Source organism: Mus caroli, unplaced genomic scaffold (assembly GCF_978045245.1).
Source record: "Mus caroli unplaced genomic scaffold, Mus_caroli_1 scaffold_17, whole genome shotgun sequence".
Classification (NCBI taxonomy): Eukaryota; Metazoa; Chordata; class Mammalia; order Rodentia; family Muridae; genus Mus; species Mus caroli.
The window spans coordinates 13,258,817-13,279,388 of NW_028227272.1; the positions used below are offsets into that span (position 1 = coordinate 13,258,817).

The window sequence follows — 20,572 nt, forward strand, 5'->3', positions numbered from 1 at the left end:
TATTCCTGATTGTCAAAAAGCAATCTGAAGGACTAACCCTCAGAACTTTTGGAACCAGATAAGGACAGTACCAAGAACAAAGGAGAGATGACCAGCAGAAAGATTCTGAAGACAGTGTCCAGAAAGTCTACCAGGCTGGCCACAGCACGACTGCCATGGAGTGAGCCTTCACAAAGGAAATCTGTGTGCAACTGACATGGTACTACCAAGTTATGTTTGCCACTTTATTCAGTATTTCTGTGGGATCTCTAACAATATCTTAGGAGTGATAATGCCAGTATTTCAAAACTGGGCAGTTAACATTATTTTTGTTTTTGTTTGAAAGTGTTTCCAGCCTGTGGAGCTGGTGCTATAAAAACAGCTGTACATCTCATTGTGGCTTTGCTGTGTTGAGTCCTGCATTTAATGGTAAGGAGAGTGAGTGGAGACTGTCTGGACTCCACCCCTACAGTTACCTGGCAGCAACCAGGTATGCTACTCCCCACAGTTACCTGGCAATAGCCAGGTAGGCCTGGCTCATTATAAATGGGTCTGCTTGGCCCCCCTCTCTCTCTTACACTCTGTACTCTTGCCTCTCTCTTGCCTCTTGCCCCCTTGCTCCCCCTCTCTCCCCATGGCCATGGCCAGCCTCTAATTCTCTATTCTCTCCTTCTCTCTGCCTTTCTCTGCCTCTACTACTCTCTTAACTCCCCTCCCCATGCCCTGAATAAACTCTATTCTATTCTATACTGTTGAGTGGCTGGTTCCTCAAGGCAACCATACAAAGAATTTCAGTCTTCGGATTCTGGATACCCTGAGCAGGTGACCTAGGTAATTTACATTATGGGTTCTGAAGATCCATTTGTCTTTCTAAACATGAATCTTCCTAAGCCAGGGTAAAAGGATAAAGTTACTTAAAAAGAAAAAGACAGAGCATCTATACTGGTGCCAGGAGTATGTGGGCACAGGTAGTTCTCTGTGTGTCATATCCAGGATGAGGAAAAACAAAGTCACAGAGGCTGGGGTGAATGAGAGAAGTTTACAGAGAGCTGGACGACCTACTTCTGATTCACCAGAAGCTCAGCTGAGTTCCTAGGAAGTACCAGGTCAGGGAAAGATCAGAAGGGAAAAAAGTGAGAGAGGTTTCTGGTGGTCACTAAGTCATTGGAATGATGGGAAATGGTCTGTATCCAAGATGTCTTGGGTCTATGATCTTCATCTGAGAATAACATCAGCTTATAAGCGAGGTCAGGAACATGTAGGGAGAAGAATAGTTTTAAGACTACATTAGCATTATTAGTATTTGTTAAATATTAAGCCACGACTATTTCTTAATTTTTTATTCATTTCTAATTTTTGAGAGGTTTAAAAAACTATATTAGAGGCCTGGAGGTACAACTCTTTTTTTTCCCTTTTCTTTTTTAAGACAGAGTCTTATTATTTATCCCTATGCTGGCTTGGAATTCACAGAGATCCACCTGCCTCTGTCTCCCTATTGCAGAGATTTAAAGCAACCACATTTGGCATACCATGTACATATTATAATGTGATAAACAAATCTCTTGGATCAATCTCTAATATTACAAAAATTTAAAACCACATGAGAAACTAAAGAATTAATGAAACTCATTAGTCTTTAAAAACTTTCATTCTAATCTAATGAAATAATTAAGACAAGCAATACAATTGAAATAAAGTTGTACTCTTTCTTTTTCTTTTTTCGAGACAGGGGTTCTCTTTGTAGCCCTTGCTGTCTTGGGCCTCATTCCATGGACCAGGGTGGCTTTGAACTTAGAAATCTGCCTGTCTCTGACTCCTGAGTTCTGGGATTAAAGACATGCATCACCACTGCCAGGGTTTTTCCCCCCCTTCTTTTGAGGAAAATATCACTAGACAATAAAGTTCCTCATGTCTTATATATGTTAGGGAGTAAGGCTAATAAATTATATTTACATAGCAAATGTCTTCTTAGCTCTCTTGGTAGACAGCAGCACCATGGTTCCAAATACACATGTTCTTCCTATGAGAAGGTTTATTATATTATCGTTACAGATTATATTATTATATATTATTATTTATATTACTACTCCAAAGATTTCTAAGCCTACAGTTTTAGGTTTCACAGTTGGTGATAACATGAATCCAGAATGGGAACCATGATTTGCATTTCTTTAAATGGGCGTGATCCTGACTTAAAGTGGAGTGCTCAGTTAAGGTGCCCATAACAATTTCTAGTGAGATGATTTTCTGATAGTAACTGTTGACTAAAGCAATTGTAAACCACATCTCTGGAGTCAAAGGGAAGCTTGGCTATATCATTATGCTGCTGTTGAAGAAGAATAAAAGATTTACTCTTTGCATCATTCCAGTCTGGGGAGTCAGGAGACAACTTCTTCAAGTAGTCCTTCAGGAGCATCTCATAGCGAGGAATCCGCTGAATAGGCTCCAGCATGTGATGCTGCAGAGTTAAGCTTCCACAGATCTTCTGTTTCTGTAAGCAGCAAGATTTTTATTTTTAAATATTTCATTACATTTATTTATTTACTGTATGTGCATTTGAGTCAGAAAGCAACTTGTAGTATTTAGTTCTCTCTTTGTACCACGTAGGTCCTGGGGAGCAAACTTAGGTCATCAGACTTGGTGGCAGGTGTCTTTACTCACTGAGCCCTCTCACTAACCCCTGTAATCAAGGTTTTTAAAAGAATATTTAAAAATTAGGTTTACTAATCTAAAACCTCAATATAATAAGAAACTGTCATTAAAGGCAGTATTTTCCTACCAAGTGTAGCTGCATCATATACCAGGGTACTTTGAAAAACATAGGTTTCTGAGTCCTACCCAGTCTGTCAAATCACAGTGTTGGGGGAAGAAGCCAGAGAATATGAATTTTTAAATACCCCATATTGCTGCCAATATCACACGAAGATACTGAGCTTCCCTTCACAGTTACGTTACGTTCTGGCCTCCAAGGCTGTTTTTCATGGACAATGTCCTCTTCCTGCCCCTGTGCCTCCCTTTGGGACTCACTAGAAGCCAGAACCTTGTACAACAGTTACCCTTAGACCTGCTTATTTGGCACACAGACATAGATAGACCACTCACACTCAAGTTCACAGATCCCCTCCATCCTGATAGGCCCATGACTGCTTGCCAGAGGTGGTCATCTCTTTTTCTTTTGGGATTCACAAGTTCTCAGCCTGCTCTTACAAGGGACTCTCTAGGCAGCATATGTGGCTAGATGATCCAGGCTACTTCCCCCTTTCAATGCTTCTCAGAGCTCTGCCAGCTGCCTGGCTATAACCCTCCTGGTGCCCTATCCAGTCTTGAGATCTAGGACCAGTGTATATGCTCATTGTGTTATAAGCTCCTTGTTACCAAACCACTGAAGGTACAAGGCTGCCACTGATGAAGAGAGACCTGGGATAGAAGATGTAGCCCCAACTACTAGACAAATAGAAAAAACTAGCACACCAATTTTACCTTAAATTTGCCCAGCCCAAACATTATAAGTACCCCCTAATGAAAGAAGGTGATTTGAACAAAAAGAAAAAAAAGAAAAACTCAATGAACACACTAAGTCCAGATGCGCACATCTTAACATGTAAATAAAAACAACAACAGCAACAACACACAACCAAAAATATCAAAAAACATGTGTCATCTCTCAAATATAAACCCAATAATAATGAGTCCTGTTGAAATGGTATGAAAGAACTCTCAGGAATTCAGAGGCATGATTACAGCTACAGTCAAACAACTGAAGAAAATACAAAGACAAAGATGAACAAAACAGAGTAAACAGAGATGAAAATCACTTGAAATTTTAAAACCAAAGCTGAACTGACACTGAAAATAAAGTCTTACAGTTTATTTTAGCTTATGACTCCATATGGTAAAGAGCTCATTACAACGTGGATACACACGGTCAGAGAAGAAAGCAACCATACCACAAAGCAGAGAGAGAGATAACTAGAAGTAGGGTGAAGCTACTTCCGCTGTGGTAAATAAAACTAAATATCAACTCTGCATGATAAAAATCAGGTTAAAAGAAATTATGACTACCAGTAAGACTGTAATACAGAGGCTATAGAAGGAGCGTATCCATCTGAAGAGACTGAACACACCCCAGGGACAAACAGTGCCAGCTCAAGTAACTGAAAGAGAGCCATGAAACACAGCAAAACCAACAAGACAGGAGTTAATATACTTCATTACTTAGCAATGACTCTGAATATTAATGGTCCAAGTTCCTCAAAAAAAAAGACCTAGACTAACAGACTGGATCAGAAAACAGGGCTCATCTTTTTGTTACTTCCCAGAAACATAACTCATTGTCAATGATAAGACACAACCTTAAAATAAAAAGGATGGAAAAAGGTATTCCCAGCAAATGGAACTAAGAAACAAGTAGGCATAGCTATTCTAATAGCAACAAAATATACTTCAGAGAAAAACTAGTTAGAAGTGACAGGGAGAAATATTCATACTTTAAAAAAAAAAATCTATGCCTTCTGATCTGCTTCCTGACCTGGGTCAAATCAGTGGCCTGATAATTCCCTTACCCTGCAGCCTGACTGCCTCTCCTTCTCTCATGGTCCCTAGTAGAGAGGAGAACACTGTACCCATGTCTATAATATTTTCACAAGATGCTCTGGAGATGGAGACAAATAAGATCCGGAAGATAATTCAACACATCTCATCTTGTCTACAGGTAATAATTATCAGCAAAGTTATCCATTTTGATTTAAGAGTCGTAAGAAAGGAATCAGTCCTCTGCCATGTTGTTGTGAGCAGATTTTGGCATGGTTTCAGTTAGTTTTTGTTTTGTTTGTTTGTTTGTTTGTTTCTGGGTGTGTTATGGTTTTTATTTGTGCTTACATGGGAATTCACAGGTCCGCTTCAGGTGCCTGAAGTTGTTTTGTTTTGTTTTGTTTTGTTTTGTTTTGTTTTTGACTGGTCAATAAAGAGCCAACAGCCAACGGCTGGTCAAGGGGACAGAGACTGGACACTGAGGATTCCCACCCAGCAAGGAAATGCAGAAGAGTGAGAAGGAGAATCGCCAGGACAGAAGGAAGATGATACAAACATGAGAGTTGTGGAAGACAGAGAATCAGCCATATAAGAATCAGGGAAAAGCGGCCCCAGGGGCCACTCCCTAGAATGGATCTGGGGTAGCAGAGATAAAGTATAGATTTTAGAAAGTAATAAGAATATTGGAGGGGAGTGTGTTAGCCATGTGTAGGTTCAGGAATGGCCCAGCCATTGAGCTGGTTAAGGCATATTAAAATATAAAGGTTGTATGTGAATGTCTTTCATACTTGAATCCAGGGCTATTAGGGGTGGGAGGTGTGAACACACCTGCTGGGAGCATAGAGTGGACTTTAAATATTTACTGCTACAGATGGCACACAACACGAGGCTTGTACTCACTATTAAAAATTAGAGGGATACCCACCCAAACACTACAGCCTGCATGCTTCCAAGGAGGTACATAGTAACCAAGGACACAGGCGAAATTCTGCCCAAAGAGCCAAGCCAGCTGGGATACCCACAGAGCCCAGCTGACATGGGACCTACCCCATGACCATCCACACTCTATCTTACATACTACTCACTTCTACACTAGGCCAGATCAACAGCCTAGGAGATACTTGCCCAAGCATTGCAGCCTGTGTGCTTCCCAGGAGGTCTGCAGTGACCAAGGACAAAGGTGAGAATTTCACCCATCCACCCATGACAAATGAGACACCAACACAGCTTGCTGACAGGAGCCTGGTATAGCTGTCCCCTGAGAGGCTCTGCTAGAGCCTGACCAATACAGATGCGTATGGTCAACCATCAGATTGAGCTTGGGGACCCCAATGGAGAAGTTATAGAAAGGACTGAAGGAGATAAAGGGATTTGCAACCCCATAGGAAGAACAGTATCAACCAACCAGACTTTCCCAGAGCTCCCAGGGACTAAACCACCAACCAAAGAGTACACCTGGAAGAACCCATGGCTCTCACTGCATATGTAGCACAGGATTGCTTTATCTGGCATCAATGGGAGTGGAGGCCCTTGGTCCTATGAAGGCTTGATGTGACAACATAGGGAAATGCTAGGGTGGTGAGGGGTGAGTGGGTGGGTGGGTGGTGGAGCACCCTCATAGAAGCAGGGGGTAGGGGGGACGGGATAGGTTTTGTGGAGGGGAAACTGGGAAGGGCAATAAAATTTGAAATGTAAGTAAATAAACTAACCAATAAAATAAATAAATAAATAAATAAATAAATAAAATTTCTTAGGGTTTTGAGCAGATTAAAAAAAAAGAAATTGAAAGGCAATGCACATTGAACATTTTCTACCACTTAGTATGTGAAGTGTGCTTCACAATTAACTGCTTTAACTCTAGATACTATCTTTGCAGAATTCAGTAGGTTAGATTTTGGCTAAATTTCTTAGAAAAATACTTATATCTCAATTTTAGATCTTGAAGAGCATAGAAACTTGTCAGAAAAAAATAACTTGTGACCAGGAAAAAAGTGTTCTATTACCTGAATCTCTTCAGTCACTGATTTAAACTGGGGAACACGCTCTGTCATGGTTTTAACCAGTTCCACTGCATTATCAAATCCCTTCACATATTCTCCATACATCTTAAGGAATGGCGCCAACTTTTGCAGGATATCTCCAATTCTGGGTGTAGTTTCCCTGTTTTAAATATAAAAAATATCATTAAGATTTTTTACAGAATAGGAGATCTGTAGGCCGGAAGATAGAGTACCACTCCACACCATCTGCTCTATCAGGTCCACTGCTCTAACACGTGCAGGAGACAGCTTTTAAGAGTTAGCTAAGGAACTGCAGAAAGAGCCTATACACCTCCTGGATTTGCTGATCATGCCTGAATTTGGTCTTCACTAGTCAGAGCTCCATTTAGAGCACAGAAGCAAATTTCGTCTGTGGGGCAAAACATGAACATGCAGTCCCACACCTACCAGTTGCTTTTATGTAACACTTTGGAACTATAGTTAGTATAGCTGTGGTGTGTAGTACAGCTGTTCTTTAAAAGTTAAGAAGCACCGTCCTGTATGCATGTCTTAGGCACAGAAGTCCCATTTCTCCCGTCTTACCATTCTTGCATTCGTTTCTCCAGCTCAGGTAATAGGAATTTACTATGGAAGGCATTTATTGATGAAATGTTAGAAAAGATTTTATTCACCATCTCTGCAGGAAATGAGCCTCGGTTTGCTTCTTCTAATAGTTTGCAATAAAATACCTGAATGAAAGAATAAAGCAAATGTCACTTTATATTTGTGGGCTAACCAGTTTTCACCGTGCTGGCCTGTCCTGGGCTGGAAACATTAGCTTGATGAGTAAATGGGGAAACTTATGGCTTAGAGAATCAATGATTCTGTGAAATGTAGGAAGAACTATATGTTTTGATTTTGAAGAATTTTAAATGAGGGTTAGGAAGATTTATTTATAACTAAAACTATGCCCCTACCTATATGGAATTTATTTACCTTTTCCTTCCAGAATGTTAAAGTAGATAGTTAATAAAGTGTTTCTGTGCAGAGAATTTTCAATTGATGAGGAAGGATTTACATTTTCATCTATGGCTATAATTAAGGGTTATGAAAAGATTTCATTCTGTATACAGTGTGATGTTTTTCACTTACTATGTTTTAAATGATGTCTATAACTATTATAAATGGCTCTCCCTGTGAGTAATGTTCAGTGTTAGTTGTCAAGGAATCACCTGGGACATAGGCCTCTGGGCACCTCTATGGGCAATTATCTTAATTGCATTGGCAGAGATGGGAAACCTGCCCACATGGGTAGCAGCATTCCTTGGCTGGGATCTTGCAATCAGCGGAGAAGGAATGCTGAGCAGAACAACACACTAGTTGCTCATTGCTTCTTGACTATGAATACAATGTGACGTGCTTCAACAAGATCCTGCCCTCTTGACCTTCCTGCCATGATGGACTGTATCCCCATCTTAAACTGTGAGTCAAGTTAAGTTGTCCTTCGCAGGCTTTGCATCACAGCAACAGATGGTAACGGAGGTGGAGAAGTCTGCTGCTGTTTCCCATAAACCTATAGATACTGTATGTATCTTGAAAGGGGAGTCACTAACTTAGTTCCCATAGAACAGAGACAATGAGTGGACAAAACCAACAAACCCCTTTAGTTCTCAGATTTTCATTTGCTTTTTAATAAATGATAACACCTGACTATGTGAATGCATTGTGTGTTCGGGGATCTTCTGCACCTGTAACATGTACCACAGAGATAAGTGGCAAAAGCAAACATCCTGAATTCTTGGCTATACTCTGCTCGGGCTACATTTCCTAACTGCCATTTTGTTCAAATCAGGCAGAAATCTGTTCCTTCTCCATGTCCAAAGGACTATTAATTTTCTAAATTTACCTAACTGCACTTTACTACTGGGAGGCCATAAAAATTATATCCTTAAAGATTCTGACAGATGGGGCACTGTACTAATTAACACACTAAAACATCTAAAACATCAAAAAGTAGTCAAATCAATTTGGCACCAGACGGGGGAGGAGACAGAGGGAGAGAGATAGAAAGATAGAGAGAGATAGAGATGGAGAATGGGGGGAAATAGGAGGAGGAGGAGGAGGAGGAGGAAGGGGAGGAGGAGGAGGAAGAAGAGGAGGAGGAAGAGGAGGAGGAGGAGGAAACAACTTGCCTATAAGAAAAGACCTCTTTTCACTATAGGAACATCTTCCCCACCGTGATTGACTTTATTTCATGGTAAAGTTCCTTGACACAGAGAATCTGAACTACCACTTCACTGTTGCACAAAATACAAACTTTAAATTGGTTTCACAAAATCCATACAACCAGTGTAGGGTTGACCCTGGGAACCAAAATAAGATGTGTCTAGGACCATGTGTTTCCATGAAATCTCAATTTACCAGAAGCCAAACTAGAATGAGACTCACAACAAACATTGAAACATGGCAGCTTCCTCTTTGCAGCACTGTAGGAGCTCAGTGCATTTCTAAGTGACCCCATGAACTCCGAAAGTGTATGGATGAGACCAGGCTCAAGGCTGCATCACAATTAAAATACAAAATGTGATACAGTGGAACCATGCATACAACACATTCTGTCCGGATGATGAAGCCAGGTTCCATACAAGGCTAAACAAGTGATCTCTCAAAGCCCCATGGCATGACACAGTGCAACACACCAAACAAGACAGAGCCACCAAAGTAACCACCAATAGCCTGTTTAGATTTTAATAGTTCACATGCCTCCCAAGAGCACAGTAAATCATCAAGAAATAAGAAGAATGTTTGACATTATGGAACACAGCTGTGCTGCGACTTTTACATAGAAACCTACACTCTTAGGAGTTGCAAACATCTTATATTCAGCAAATTTATCAGTGAGGCTGTGAACATTTCCTTAAAGCAAGTAAATTTTACCATCCCACCACCCAGGCCTGCACTGCACCTCCTGAAATGCTTCCATACCTAGGGCCCAACGATGAACGGCAGCAAAATGTTACCTGATCTAGGAGGTCGAGTCGGCTGACATAAGCTCTTTCTGTAAGTAAAAGTTCAGTGGCTATTTTGTGAAGTTTCTGTTCATTAGTCTCCTAAAAAAAAATCAAACAGATATTTGCATATAAGAAAAGGCAGCTTAGACATTTTTCTTAAGCAACAAACACTTAATCAGAAAGCTCAATCTAAGAGGATTTTCCCAAATGTTTCAGGACCATGAAGCTGGGTGATCAGACCTATACAGTCTGTGCCTGGTAACATTGCTGTTTACCCTTTTCTCAGAATGTTGTCTTTCTTGGTACCCAGCACTATACTTCATTTGCTCTTACCTTCTTTTTACATATAGTACCACTGTCTTATTTACTAACTCTTTTTTTTTTTTTCAAGACAGGGTTTCTCTGTATAGCCCTGGCTGTCCTGGAACTTACTAGACCAGGCTGGCCTTGAACTCAGAAATTCGCCCTCCTCTGCCTCCCAAGTGCTGGGATTACAGAGCAAACATTTTGCCTTTAAAAATACATTGTGAAATATAGGATAATAAATATTCAGAGAGAAAACAGCAAAATGCATTAGCATGTGCCCAATACTAAGGTACGACTATCAATTTATCCCAATCTTCTTCCAGCTATGCCTCCTCTCACCTCTCTCATACTTTTTTTTTTTTTTTTTTTTTTAATCTTTTGGGACAGGGCATCATTGTGCTGTCCTGACTGGCCTAGAACTAACTAGCTTTGTAGATTAGGCTGACCTTGAACTCACAGAGATCTGCCTGTCTCTACTTCCCAAATGCTGAGATTAAAGTATGCACCAGTAATCCAGGCCTCATCTAATCTATAATTAAATCTAATCTTACTCTTTGCTCCTTAAATAGGTACATTTATTTAACTGTTAATTTGTATAACCATGTTTCATGATAATAGGATTTTTTTTCTTGTTAGGTTTCTAACTCCTTTAATCAACTAGAGTGTTTCAATAAGAATCCCAGAATTCAATAAAAGATTGCTGATACAAGTAGCTAGCTTCCATGTAACTACTGTTTGTAATTATTATGACTTTGACAAGATGTCAGAATGCTGTTTTTCTTTTATGTCACATGTCAAACAGTGATATTTTTCCATAATTTCACTCATCTTTGTTTTATTGAGACTGAGTCCACAGTTGGCTGTTAACTCACACATATCTGCCTGCCCCTGACTGGAATTAAAGGTTCGAGCTACCACGTCTAGCCCTTGACTTATCCTTTTAACTATGAAACAGGAACAAGTTTTATTTTTGCTTTGCAGGCTGTGTACACATAACAAAAATACTGAGCTGAAGGCAGCTGGTTTACACAGTTACTAATCAATTCTACTCATAAAGGATTTTATGTAATAATTTGTTACGTAGTTTATTAGTTTCTTCTTATATATTTATGCAGAAACCCAGACTTTGATATATGCAAAGAGCACAGACTGAGGAGGTACAGAGTACCTGCTGATAAAACTGCTTCAACAGAGTGTCTGTAGCTATGGTGCATTTTAATATGTATTTAATTTTTTCCAAAGAAATTCCTTTTCATGCAGGCTTTTAAAAAGCATTTTAATAATTATCAGGTATATGAAATCCACACATTTTAATGGAAAGATTGTTTCCAATTTAAAAGATTATCCTCTAAAACACCCCTATTAGATTTTTGAAGATATGCTCTATCTACCTGGATGGGGCTCTGTGATATTTATCATATATTATGATACATTAAAAAAATTTCCTGTCTTTTTCCAAGGCAGACCAGACAGACAAACAAACAAACAAACAAACAAACCATCACAAGGCAGATTATCAACAATCCTTCACGCCTCTGACCTGGAGCTGACCATAAAGAAATTCTTTCTTATCTTTGCCCCAAAGTATATCATAATGAACCTCTCCATTTAGAAAGTGTCCTGAGCTCCCTATACTGCAAAGAAAGCATACCAACAAGAAGAGATAGGTAGAGCTGAGCTTCCCAAGCAGTCTATTAGCAGTCATGCTTACTCAGTGATATCTCCAGGCAAAAGAATGGCAAAGCTTAGAAGGACTGACCTTGGAGACTTTCTGGGTAGCTGAACACATGAAGGTTCCTGCAAGACAAAGTGTGCCCAGAGAGGGCAGACAGGCCTGACCTCCTCCCTGGTATCCTGCCTTATGCATCTTTATCTCTAATTTTTGTAATATTCTGTACAATAAACCATGCATAGAACATCTTGCTTTCCTTAGTTCTGTGAACCACTCAAGCAAACCAAATGTTATAAGAGTATCCTGTAAATCCATGTATAGTACTTGGTCAGAAGCACAATTTGAGTTTATTGTTTGCAACTTAAGAGAAGTGACTCAGTCTTGGGAGACTAAACCCTCAACTTGAGGACTAGAACTGGTATCCTAACTAACCAAATCCAAGAGCACTGGCAGTTTTCTTTTTTTTATTTTTATTTTTTTTATTTATTTTTTTTATTACGTATTTTCCTCAATTACATTTCCAATGCTATCCCAAAAGTCCCCCATACCCTTCCCCCACTTCCCTACCCACCCATTCCCATTCTTTTGGTCCTGGCATTCCCCTGTATTGGGGCATATAAAGTTTGCAAGTCCAATGGGCCTCTCTTTCCAGTGATGGCCGACTAGGCCATCTTTCGATACATATGCAGCTAGAGACAAGAGCTCCGGGGTACTGGTTAGTTCATCATGTTGTTCCAACTATAGGGTTGCAGATCCCTTTAGCTCCTTGGGTACTTTCTCTAGCTTCTCCATTGGGAGCCCTGTGATACATCCAATAGCTGACTGTGAGCATCCACTTCTGTATTTGCTAGGCCCCGGCATAGTCTCACAAGAGACAGCTATATTTGGGTCCTTTCAGCAAAATCTTGCTAGTGTATGCAATGGTGTCAGCGTTTGGAAGCTGATTATGGGATGGATCCCTGGATATGGCAGTCTCTAGATGGTCCATCCTTTCATCACAGCTCCAAACTTTGTCTCTGTAACTCCTTCCCTGGGTGTTTTGTTTTCCATATAGCTGACTGCTGCTCCCTGATTGGAAGAAATTGCCACATTCGGGGATTCAAACGTGATCTGTGTTTTGTAAATATAAAAGAAACTTAAGTCATGTGAGTTGGTGTTTCTTTTTATGTTACCAGTCTGAATTAAATTTATGCATAAATAAGAAAGTGGGTATATTTTACTTTATTTTTATGTTGCTTGTGATGTAATCTTCAAACATACTGGGCAAGTAAGTAACCTTACTGAGCGACATCTGTAGCCCTGAAGTAGCTTTAAATTTTCACTGGCATATTGGGTCTAGCCTGAGTTTTTTTTTAACATAGGAAATTTAAATAAGTAACCACAATTTGTAAACATTTGCTAGTTCTGAATTCTACGGAGCTCTGCCTTATCCTAAGTACTTTACTAAGAAACCTGTCCTGTGTGCCTTTAGAAACAGTAATGGCTATCTAACATTGAGTCAATAAACAACCCAATTGCCTTCTAGAAGATTCTAATAAACAGGCTTGCCATTGCAAGGTAACTAACAGATAATTATGATTCAAATAATTAAAATACGTAGTAACTGCTATGAAGAAATACCCTAGAGTCTCCCCTCTTTAAGGTAAAAAAGATTATATTTTAAATATTTCTTTAGGTATTTATGAGTGTGTGCATTTGTATGTGATTAAATACATGTGCTTGTGCACACTAAGCCAGAGGCCCAAGGAGTGTCCTGTATAGTCTGTTCTGTTGAGCCAGGTCTCTTCTTGAACCTAGGACACATGTTTTCTCAGTCAGGCTAAAAGCAAGCAAGTGCTATTGATTTCCATGTCTCTACTTCCCTTGGAGCTGGGATTATAGACTCACACTGGGAGCCAGGCTCTTTTATTTTTTTTTGGTGGGTACTAGGATCTGAACTTGGTTCATGGTTACAGACGCTCTAAACTGCAGAGCCATCTCTCCAGTCCAATAGATTCCTTAAAACAAAACAAAACAAAACAAAATCCAAACAAACAAAATAACTTTACAGCCTAGTGTGGAGGCTCGCAACTGCAGTGTCAGAATCTAAGAGGCTGAGGCAGGAAGGTCACTGTGAGTTGCAGTCCAGACCAGAGTTGAGTCTCTGCTCAGAAAGCCAGCCTCCCTAACAGCAGAAGCAGCAGTCACAATAAACAAGAACAAAAAGTGCCACTAACTACCACTGACTAAAGTGAGCTACTATATTCAGATGAGAGTTGATTCTCAAGACATTGTCTCCAAACAAATTTATATTTCAATGAAACAACATGAATAAAAGTATGCCCTTTACTAGAATGTATGTGTCCATTTCTCTCTGCCTACATTACCATCTAGGCAATTTCAATGCTCCTTCATGTGCTCCTCTTTCCATAGCTGCTTCACCCTGATTGTTAGTCATTGCTACTTTTTCCAAAATAGGCGAGCTGCTGAAATTACACTGTGTAACTCTTCAGTACATGTGATTTCAATTCATTTTAAGCAGGAAAAAAAAAACTTTGATAATTATTCAGAAATTATAAATAGATTGCAGTTTCTCCTATCTCCCAAAAGCTTGTTTGGGCTTACTTAAAATGTGTCTGTTAAAGATATACATAAACCATTAGGCTTTTATGGGAACAAGTGAAATGATTTTCCATTCTAGGATATTTATATCCATATTGTTCATTGCTAATATTCTTCCACAGCAAACGCAGGACTGGCTTTGTATACATACAACCCAGTATTTCTTGAGACTTGTTTCCTCATAAAAATTGGCATCCACTTAGGAAATAAACATTGTGTTCTCTAATTCATAAGGTGCTTCACAGTTTGGATGCCACAGTTTTAGTGCCTTTGCCAGACATCAAAATGTAAATGTGGCTCTAGGGCAATTTTAAGTTAAATTATAGTGATATTTTGACATTATATTTGGTCTGTATTCTGAAAATCTGGCTGTGTGTCATACCTTAATTCTATAGTTAATATTCTAACAATGCTGCGTGCTAGAACTAGCTGTGTACTAACTGAACTATTTCCCCAACCCAATCCCACTACTGATTTAGAATTTACACACACACTCAAAACAAAACAAAACAAAACAAAACAGCACATCCCACAGGACGAGTACCACAGAACAAGAGAGACTTGAAGTCGCATATCAGATCGTTAGTGTGCTCTCTTATCTTAGACACAAAGAACGGGACTCATGGACATTCAGGCAACCCTACTCTAACTCCTGTCTGGCATGAGAAGTCTCATTTTCACAAGTGCTTCATCTAAATTAAGCATTCTCTGTCATGGGACAAAAGCTATGTGTTTATATTTTAGAATTAATGTATTAGGAATAGTTACCATTTCTTAAGTACATACACTTTAATAGATACATGTTATAAGTACACATACTTTAATGGATACAAAATCATGAAAATGAAAATCTCTCTATAGTTCCATGAGCACAGGATAAACTCTATAGGGTTATATTAGTAGATTTTCCCTCAAATATATTATGTTTGTCTTTTCTCAGAGTTATTCAGAGCATTTCTTTCTTCAGAGTATTGCCTAGTAACTAAAGATGTAACAAAATGTTTATGATTTAAACTTATTTTCATTGTTTAGTTTTGAGGTTTAAAAGATATTTACTTTGAGGGCTGTGGCTATATTGCAAATTATTAGCATTTCTTCAAGTTGAATATGGTACTACAGTTTGTAATGCCAGCACTCCGTAGGCTGAGGTATGGGAGTTGTGAGTCTGAGGCTCACCTGGGCAGCCTAAGGAGTACAAGATCAGGTTGAGCTACACAGAAGATCTTGGGTCAGAAAACTGAAGTCTCACCATTGTTAGAGTAGGACAGTTAGGCATCCTCTAGCCTTTACATGGCAAAAACAAAGTATTTTATAGTTGTCATTTTTTGCTCAAAATATACTGTCAAATAATAACACAGCTTTTAGCAATCAGAAAGACTCTTTTAAGTCAGTTATCAATTACCAATAATAATGACTAATGGCATATTTTAATAAAATTACAATTCTGAACTATTATACCTTTCCATATAGACTGGCCCCAACTGGTTAGTATACAATATCCTACTAATATTTTTTAAAGGAACTTTTTTACTCCTAATTCTGGTAAAATACAGTTAAGAAAACATACTACCCCTATACCATTAACATATTGCATTTTGAGATAAAGAAACACAATGTGGCAAGCTGCAGAAAGCAAAGGTAGCATACTATCGCCATGTTGGATCTTGTTTGGATCAACAGCTCATCCCTACACAGCATACACTGATTATGAGGTTAAGGCCCTGTAGTACTCAATGCTTTATTAGCTTAATAATAGAAGTTTGTTTTGTTTGTCCTACACAGCTCTATTTGTTTTTATTTTATCTTATTATTTTATATGCCTGTTACTATTCTGGTGAGAAAGAGGAAAAGGGCATGAATTTGGCTGGACTGGGGAAATAGGGATGATCTGTGAGGTACAGAATAATCAGAATATATTATATGAAAAATACCCATTTTCAATAAAAAAGAAAGAAAAAGAAAACCAGGAGCTAAAGAGATCTGCAATCCTGTAGGTGCAACAACATTATGAACTAACCAGTACCCCGGAGCTCTTGACTCTAGCTGCATATGTATCAAAAGATGGCCTAGTCCGCCATCACTAGAAAGAGAGGCCCATTGGACATGCAAACTTTATATGCCCCAGTACAGGGGAACGCCAGGGCCAAAAAATTGGAATGGGTGGGTAGGGAAGTAGGGGGGAGGGTATGGGGGACTTTTGGGATAGCATTGGAAATGTAATTGAGGAAAATACGTAATAAAAAAAAAATTAAAAAAAAAAGAAAAAAAAAAAGAAAGAAAAAGAAAACCATGTTACATCTTTCTCGAGTCACGTAAGATTCATCTAACATGTAGATACAACAAATAACAAAATGTGGAAAGAGGACTAGCCAGTGACCACAGGAACCACCATCTAATGCCCTTTAATAGGACCAGCGCCTGTGGTGCCGCAGATGACTCGCTGGGGGTACTGTCTCATGGTGCACCACTGCACCTCACTCCTATGTGTCTCTTCCCTTCACCACAGGTAAGGACGGAAGTAGTGAGCTTTATTGAGCTGTTGAGGCACAAGGAGATTCCCTTCAGAGCACTCTTTCTTTGCTGCTTCATACAACGTGGTGAGGCATGAGTCACTTTCTCTCTCCCATTTGCTTAAAATTATAATCTCTGTTGATTGCCCTTCAGCTAAAGTTCTAAATATAACCACCAGTCAGTCACGTTAATATTTTAGAATCAGTCCTTCACTTATGATTGTCTGACTATGCTCAGGAAAGAACTGTAAATTATCGTAAATAGATTTAAGATTTGGATTTTTTCATTTGCTGATGTTCCTACAATTGTCCAAGTTGTAATTTTATTTAGTATAATCAATGACAAAGAATGAGCAATAGAAATCTCAAGGATGGTTTCAGAGATATACACAGCATGTTAAAGATTAGGGAAATTCAGAATGAAACTGACATGACACCAAGAAATCTAAGGTATGGAATGAAAGCCATGCTATTAAAACCCTAGAGTAAGATGCTGATGTAAACAAGATCAAAGCAACCTGTGGTTAGAGTCATGTAAAAAATATCTGTGAGTTAACAGATGGGCCAGAAATAGTCTCAAGATTTTTTGTTTCTGTTTGAATAATATTTTATTTTGTCATTTTAAGAAGATTTTATAAACAGTATGACAAAATACATCTAGCAAATTTTTCTGTTTTATGTGAACTCAGCTTTACTATGCCTCCCCAAAAAGCTGAGCTATCCATTGCACAATGGCTAAGAAACCATTTGGAAGAGCAATGCATGTGGCAGTGCACAGCCTGTAGTGGGCTTAGCCTCAGCTTCACTTCCATCTCAGGATGCTGGTCCAGGTTCCTACAGTTCCACCCTGTCTAGAGTAACAGCCCCTGGGTGTGGCAGTTAGTAGTTCCTGCTTATTCCTATGTAGACTTGTGATTTGTTGCCCTCGGGAAATAATACTGGTCCACAGAAGCAACATCTAGAGCCACAAAGAGCATCTGCCTCCCAATACAACACAGTTGCTATGGTTTTTCTACAATACAACCATCACAACAGAATAATCAAAAGAAGCTACATAAGAAGAAAACAGGAAGCACCTTTAAGAGGCAGTAAAACCCATTAGCCTCCAAGCCTGCAAATGGTTTCTCTGCTGGCATGAGTAACCTGAGTCGTTCATCTCATGGGTGCTGTGAAACACTAGGCAGTGCTTGCCCTGCACTGAGATGGTTTACAGTTTACCTTCACTTCATGGTGCTGGTCCAGCGTATCCAATCCCATGGTGTTCACCCCATTTTCCCTTTCTTGGAGCTCAGCTTCCATCCCTGGCTCTCCTTCTTTTGAGGGAAGCCCTAAGTCAGTCCCTGGAGTCCTGCAGCTGCTGTCAGAAGCATTTTCATCATGACTATTGGTTATGGATGATGCAGAATCTGTGATGGTTTCATTTCTTTCTCCATTCAGCACATGTGTATCAGGAGAGGCGGCAGCAGTCTGAGTAGCCGTCGCTGGGCTAAGAGTGGTCTCCTTCTCATCTTCACATTCCATCTGGTTTTGTGCAGCCACCACACCATTGGCCAAACAACCATGTTGCCCCTGAGTCTGATCTGGGTCGTTTTCCTGCTTCTGTGGAGAGTGCTGGGGCAGAAATTTTCGTGGAGGTGAGGAGGTTAACCCAGGCTGTCCTAGGGTTTGAGGAATATTGAGGTTCATAGTAGAATCTTTCTGCAAATCAATGTAACTTGATAAAACACTGTAAGATAAAATACAAAAAGAAACATCAGGATGAAAAGTTTTAGAATGAAGACAAGTCAATTTCAGGTGAAAAGGGATGTCGTTTCTACATGATGGTTTTAGAAACAGATTCTTGGCACACAAGCCATATTTAAACAAGCATAGAAAGGGTGAAGGTTGGAGAGATGGTTCAGCTGTCAAAGGCTAGGCTCAAGCCAAAGCCAGATGGATGAGCCTGAGTTTTTTCTAGCTGGAGTGTTTCCATGAGCTTTTTACTAATACAAGTTATTCAGTAAAGATAGAGATGAAAGAAATATCTGCGTTCAATGAGATTATCTTTTTCCAAGATCTTTAATTTTTAATCATTTTTAAAACAAGCATGAGTTCCTAGCTTATAAACAAGCTATAAAACCAAGTTAGTTTTATTTGGAAAGTAGGAACATTAAAAAGAAAAAAAACCCTTTATTATAAATGCTGCAGTAGCTGCTAACAGAGGGCTAAGAGTTCTCTTGAATTTTGCTCTTGATCTCTCCAATCTTGTCCTCACAAATCAGATCCTTATACATGCAAGACTTTACTAATGTCTCCAGGACATCAGTAAGAATCTACCTTCTCCAGCTCCTCCATCTCCCACCTCCTGGGACTATCTTTCCCCTTACTGTAGTCTTGCATATTCCTGTAGTTTTCCATTTGTGTGCATGTTAGGGTCAGTAGCCCTGCTCTTCTCTGCCCAGCATAATCTTCCCCCTCTGTCATTCAGGTCTTTTGAGAGGCTTTTCTTGGTTGGTCTATTTAAGCAGCACACTCTACCACTTTCTCTAATGTTCTTTTATTTATCTTGAAAGCCCTTACTACTGTTGATATCCTATATAGTCTTGATAGTACTAACAGGACAATAGAACCTTACGACGTCTTTGCCTGCTCAGAAATGAGCTGCTCTATCCCAGTCATTAGAATGTTCAGACATGGCTAATAATTTATACAGGTCCCTGTTATGAGTAAAGAAAATACATGTAGCCAGGCATCCCATAAAGGCCATTGACCTATTGCTCTGGAATGCCTGGGAAATCATAGTGGCCAGCATATGAGACAAGAACAGGACAAGAAGCTATGAGGTATTAACAGCAACCTTTGCTTCTATAAAACCTGCTTATTTCTATGAGAAAGGGATGAAGTGGACTTTTATTACTATATAAAGGAAAGATAAGAAACTGAGGGAAGTAAAACAATTTTCCTGCCCAGCTGTGGATTCCAGGCATAGTTGTAATACACACCTTTCTGCTGTTCATTTAAAAACCCCACCTTAAACACACACACTCCCTTCCATGGGGCATGCTGTTTGGCTTTAAGGCTGCCATCTGCAAGCAGTAAAAATAACTTCATTTAATCTAAATTTGAATTGAGTCTAAGTCTTTGATCTTTCCAAGTGGATTTGAACACCACAATACTGGTACTGCCTGGATGACAGCAGACCAATAGTGTTGTTCTTACAATAGATTCCACCACAAGCAGAATCCTTGTAAACCCTTGCCCAAAAACAAACCATGAATTATAGCACACCCTTCCTTACATTAAGTACAAAACTGTACACACTTCCCCTGGAGAGATAAACTCAAACAATTTGCACTTGGGCCACACAACTAGTCAGAGTTGAGACCTCAGCCTGTAGAATATGGACTCCTTTGAAGCCTCCCCAGGCCCTGGCATGACAGCACTGAGACCCGGCTCAGGGTCCCACCTCCTTATGTTCTCATGGCCGTGACTACAGAATCTGGAAACTGGAAGGCTCTCTTCAGTTTTTGAATCAATTAGCTCTGAGAAGAAAAAAACTGAATGAAATTTAGACATTGCTTTAAATATTGCTATAATTTCAGCTCCCAAAGGGATTACAAATTCCCTTCTGAGGCCTTTGAGATTCAGAAAGTGAATAAGTGCCCAGGAATTAAATACGGCTTTTAAACATGGTTCTCCAAAATTTGTAACTGTATTATAGTAAGCATATTTTCTAAGTACATTGCATTTCAGTTTCTTGTTTTGTTTTGAGGAGTCTTACAATGTGGCTCAGGCTGGCCTCAAACTCTTGAACCTCTCTGCTTGGCCCCTGAGTATATGCCTATCCCCCCGCTCCCAGATGGTGTATCCTTACATTTTTAATTTTGAATGGGGGACACTGTAGTTTTGTGCTTGCTCATGCTTCCCAGGACATCCCCCAAATATTCCTGAGCTAAGGTGTCATTACATGCATAATAATAACATTTAAAAGCTCATGTAATGGCA

General features: G+C 39.5%; 1 protein-coding gene across 7 annotated transcripts in view; it reads right to left on the bottom strand.

Moving 5' to 3' along the window:
* Nucleotides 1–20,572, bottom strand: part of Fgd4 (FYVE, RhoGEF and PH domain containing 4) — a 185,635-nt gene that overhangs the window by 40,732 nt on the left and 124,331 nt on the right. For all 7 annotated transcript variants that reach the window (XM_085832142.1, XM_085832143.1, XM_021185217.3 and 4 more), the window contains exons 4-8: nt 17,807–18,314; nt 9,509–9,598; nt 7,092–7,237; nt 6,513–6,669; nt 2,332–2,470 (exon numbers count right to left, since the gene is read on the bottom strand). In XM_085832142.1, coding sequence (XP_085688268.1) covers nt 2,332–2,470; nt 6,513–6,669; nt 7,092–7,237; nt 9,509–9,598; nt 17,807–18,314 — 1,040 coding nt within the window. The remainder of the gene's footprint in view (nt 1–2,331; nt 2,471–6,512; nt 6,670–7,091; nt 7,238–9,508; nt 9,599–17,806; nt 18,315–20,572) is intronic.